Source organism: Rhagoletis pomonella, unplaced genomic scaffold (genome assembly GCF_013731165.1).
Source record: "Rhagoletis pomonella isolate Grant_MI unplaced genomic scaffold, Rhpom_1.0 Rhpom_scaffold_00001, whole genome shotgun sequence".
NCBI lineage: Eukaryota > Metazoa > Arthropoda > Insecta > Diptera > Tephritidae > Rhagoletis > Rhagoletis pomonella.
Genome location: NW_023458555.1, coordinates 55809684 through 55814576, shown reverse-complemented (window position 1 = coordinate 55814576; position 4893 = coordinate 55809684). Strand labels below are relative to the sequence as shown.

The following is a 4893-nucleotide window of genomic DNA, read 5'->3' as shown; positions in this document are numbered from 1 at the left end:
GTTATCGGTTAGATGAATTAATTTAATTCTACATGTGTTATTTTTGAAAAACTTAAATATAGTTCTGCGTCCACCAATTTCGACAGCCATACATAAAAAAACAACGAATAACATGAATGAAAAAAAAAACGGAATAGTTTTGAAGTCCAGCGGAGTATAGGAGTAGATTTTAAACTTTTTCAAAAACCGGAGTAAATTTAATCTGATCTTAGTTAAGTCCAAACACTAGTAGGGAACGATGTTTTTACATTTTAACGCTAATGACCCACAAATGGGGGGAAAACACAGGGTTGTATCAGACTTTCGACGTGTTTTCGAGTTGGTTAGCCATCTCAGTGAAATGGTTAAGTGCTGTCTTTTTTATATGGCGAAACTACGCTAAATCAAGTGGGTTATCGGGATAACTAACTCATTAGCCATAACTACGTGGTTAGCTCCGGTGGGGACATGGTATTAGGGTTTATATGAATTCCGTCATCTGTTTCTTTGAAACTTTCAATGCTAAAGATGTCTCGAACAACTTCGCTATTGTTTGTATCTGAAATTGGTTCCGTAAGAATTCTACAATTTGCCTTTTCACAATTATTACCAAGCGGAATTAAAAGAGGCTCCTCGTTAGGTTTACATGTACTGATTTTATTAAATTCATTATTTTCACTGTTCGTGAATATCAAATTTTTTGAGAAAATCTCTTCCCAAAAGTAACTTAAATAGCATTTCAGCCTCATTTAGAACAAAAAGTCTCAAAGGTTTTATAATATTTCGAAATTTAATTAAAACTAAAATTTCTCCTTTGGGTTTTGTTTGGGACTGTCCAATGCTCATAAACTGCTCTTCATTCCCCTTTTGTGGTTTATAGTGCTTGAAGCTACTCGGGCTGCCCGTATCAAGTAAAGAAACAAAGTTTATGTCCTGCGGGGCAGTTGCGCGGTTTGATATGAAAGCGATACTTACCATTTCTCTAAAGCTAACTGGCTGATAGTCCTCGCCTTCCAACGCTGCTACCGTCTTCCTTGGGCAGTCCTTGGAGATGGATTTAAAGCAGGAACCTTTCGGCCTCTTCTCTTGCCCGTAGTCCTTAGCGTTGTGACCGTAGCGTGAGCAATTGTAGCACCGCATCTCCTCACTTCCACTCCTCGTTGCCCCAGTGGTGTTTCGGCTCACGCGTTTCTGAACCATTTTTTCGTACTTTGACAACAAGGCTTTTAGTGCTTCTAGCGTAGACACCCCGCTGAAGATTAAGGCGTTACCCGAATTATCTTGCAGCCCGTCTACAATAAACTCTACCAGCTCGATTGGGCTTTCATCTTTCCGCCATACTCTAGTCTCTAATTTCTTAAAGGTTTCTTTTATGCTTACTGGCTTTTTAAACTCTTTGATGAGGGCGACTTTCAGCTCGCCCCAAGAGTCAGCATTCAAGTTCAAGTATAATTGAGCATTGCCAGTAAGCATGCGGCGTGCCAGTAGAGGCCTTGCTACATCGTCGTAGCCATAGCACTCAGTTATATTTTCGAAGTCGCGAATCCATTTGAGTACATCTGCTTTGTTGTCGCCGCTAAACTTTGCAATCGCATTTTCGATGTCGGAAAAGCTAACGGGCAGCTGGCGTGCCATTGCGACTTTTTCCAACTCCGTTATTTGCTTTTGCAGTTTCAGGAACTGCAGCTCGAGTTCCGTTAGATCGGATGTGAAGCCGACGCTGACGCCGACGTCTGGGCTTGGTACTGAGGTATATTGATTGGTTGGGCCTGAAGTTCGCTGAAGGTTGGCTATCTGCTGAATGGAAGTGGCGTCGCTGCCCATAACTGTATTACGGATTTTTGCCATAACGGAGGTATCGGAACGGAGGTGACGGAAGTAGCGGAAGGTTCATTATTCGCTACTGCTGAGGCTACGCTTTCGGTCTCTGCTTGTTTTTCGCCGGTTGCTGCTGCTCCTTGCTGAATGCTTTTAGTGCTTGGCGACCTATTGCCGGAGTTTCGCTACAGGTCCCTGCTGAGGTTATCTCGCTTAAGTGGCTTTCGTCCTCTTGAGGCGCGCCTACTGCACGTGCCAGCAAACTCTTTAGTTGCCTCCCGGTCGCTGTCTCAGGGAAAGGAATTCCCATATCCCCCAATGCCTCAGCTATTTGCTGCTTTTCTTCCATTTTCTTTGGCTCTTAACGATTTATTAATTTATAGTTTTACTTAGTTGGACAAGGGTTGCGATTTCGCACCCCTGACGCTGTAAACGTTTCACGAAGTAATATCGTTTTATTTCTTGCGGTATTACCATGTACATATTTTGCTTAATCAGTAATAGCGGCATGGATAACTAGCAGCGTTGCCACAGACAAATTTTTTTTCCTACCAAAATTTCCTACCATAACCAACCAAAACCTACCAAACATTTTTTTGAGTTTTAATATTTGATTTCAATGTCAAATTTTTTAAAAACATAGTTAACATAAACTAGTAAAACTAAAACACAACTAGATTAATAAAACAAATTAACTGCGTATAACGATTTATTTTACTGTACAGACCTCGTCACCAGATACGAATAAAGACGCAAGCTCAAAAGTTGATAGCGAAAAAAGAGGCGTAAAAAAAATTTCGGCGAAGAAAGACCATTAACATAGGTGACGGCAAATAAAGCCGCGTTAACCTCTTTGACAGCGAAGAAAGACTCATAAACTTATGTCCGCGGTCAACTATATTTTCGAGTGCAACAGTATTCTCCAGAACTCCCCTAAGAATTTTTCCGAGCTCTTTATTCGTGTCTAGTGACGATATTATTATTATTACTACGTCGAAGATACCCGCGCTGCGACCTAAGTAGATATATTGTGCTAAATCAGAATTGTAATAACTCCAACCTTAGGCTATTTAAAAAGCTCAGCACTTTGGATGAGGCCATGTTCCAAATTTGAGATGGAGAAGGCAATCGTTCTACACAATCTACGATTCATACTTCGTGGACAGGCACATAGAATATACTCTGGGGTTTCTTTCACCAGCCGACAAACCCTACAGTCCGTCTCTACAGAAGACCCATTTAATTAAAACCGTACGTTAACTTGCAGTGTGCTGTCAGGTTGCCAGTAAGAGTTCTAAGTTCAAGGTGTCTTTCGGAGCTCCTGCTGGAAAGAGTTAGGCATATCTTTGATTGTCTTATTCCTTTTGACTTCCGCCAGTAGGTAGCGATTTGAGATTATTCCCAGCTAGCTCCTAAGTAGGTCTGCAGTGTATCCCTTAGATGTACCAAGGACCATGCAAACACATTTGGGCTTCACGCTTTGCGAGACAGTCAGCACTTTCGTTGCCTTCAAACCCTTCATGCGTGACGCTATTGTGGGCTCGCAGGTGGTTCAAAAGTTTACAAGCGTTGATGCCGTTTTAAAAGACTCTAAGGCCTTTAACGCTGCCTGAATGTCCGACATAATATTTATTCTGGCCTCATTTGCCTTCTACGATGACATTCGCGAACACAGACTTCGATTGGGAAGACTTCCGCCTGAAATTTGGTTGAGTACGAGCCCATTGGCAGACTTTTCTGGATTCTTGGTCCAAGTACGCCATAAATTATATCGCTACCTAAAGGTGAGAAGGTGCCAAGTCCATTTTTATTTTCAAAGTTTAGTTTTTGATGCAGAATGAATACGAAACTGCATCGATTTTTCATCTCTAGCGAAAAATTTCTAAAAATGGACTTTGCACCTTTTCACCCTAAGGTCACGATATATGGATGTCCGTATTGCATATTGGCAATGATAAGGTATACATGTGTACTTAGGAATCAGGTATATTTACATGTTTGTGGCCGCCATTATACGAACGTACCGGTGAAATATTTGTGTAAAAAAGGTTGCTAAAATATTTGGAGATACGTACATATTTTCTATTTTTCGCAAATAACTATTACTCATTGTCCCTAAACCTACCAAAATCCAATCAAGCCTACCAACCTACCAAATGGACAAAAACCTACCAGTTTTGGTAGGAAAAGTCCATGTTTGGCAACACTGATAACTAGATATGAAACTCTCTCATTTTTTCTGAGAGCGCGCCCAGGAACTCGTTTTCGTACTTGGCAGCACTGCCAAACCCTGGGCAGATAAACAGCTGACACGCGAAGTGACGAGCTACCACTAGATGTGTGGAAAATGCATCACATTGAATTCAGTGGATTTCTTTTTCCCGCATTTTTTAATATTGCTATAAAACAGTATTTGTAACTAAACGCGATTTTACTGGCAATATAAACACTTAAATATAAAATAGATATGAAAAATATTGCAAGTTTTGTTCGTTGTGTTTAATCAAAAGTTTCTCCACAAATTTTTCTATAAATACCCATACATGTTTTCGTCACAGTGGCTCTACTGGAGAATGTTATAAAAACACACACTTTGATAGCGCTCTCACGAGAAAAAGAGTTTCATATCTAGTTATCCATGATAGCGGTGTTGCCAGATACTGTTATTTGTGGACATGAATTACATTACACGGTGTCTAGACTATCGCAATATATTTACATTATAAGGCGTTTACACTACTACAGATTTCATTCATTTATGAGATTTATCGCGATCCATAATATTCCAAATCAATTTTTGCATTCTTTTATCGCGAGTGAAAAATGCAAACAAATTTATCATCTCTCACATTCGGAATGCGATCGACAAAAAAATTTCCGCTGCTTCTCATTCGCGATCGAAAAAAGCAAAGAAAGTTCCTCTCACTCGAATATGAGAATTCCGAGCATTGCCGATCTCGGCCTCTCATAAATGAGAAAAACGATGCAAATAATCCATTCGCAATCACTCACAAAAGCTTATCGCGATAAACTTATCGAGAAAAATTTTCAACGAGGTTGTATGGGAGATATTTTTCGCGTTTGTGTTGGGTATGC

The 4893-nt window shown here is 40.3% G+C and overlaps 1 protein-coding gene across 1 annotated transcript; it reads right to left on the bottom strand.

Moving 5' to 3' along the window:
* Positions 1–559: 559 nt before the first annotated feature.
* LOC118751608 lies at positions 560–2184 on the bottom strand. The gene is made up of 2 exons (XM_036486428.1): positions 955–2184; positions 560–877 (listed from the first exon to the last, which is right to left on the bottom strand). The coding sequence occupies exons 1-2, from the start codon at positions 1825–1827 to the stop codon at positions 869–871; spliced, it is 882 nt and encodes a 293-aa protein (XP_036342321.1). The 5' UTR covers positions 1828–2184; the 3' UTR covers positions 560–868.
* Between the last annotated feature and the right edge of the window lie 2709 nt (positions 2185–4893).

Coding starts and splice junctions, on each gene's coding strand:
- LOC118751608 (XM_036486428.1), bottom strand. CDS start 1,827: ATGGCAAAAATCCGTAATACAGTTATGGGCAGCGACGCCACTTCCATT.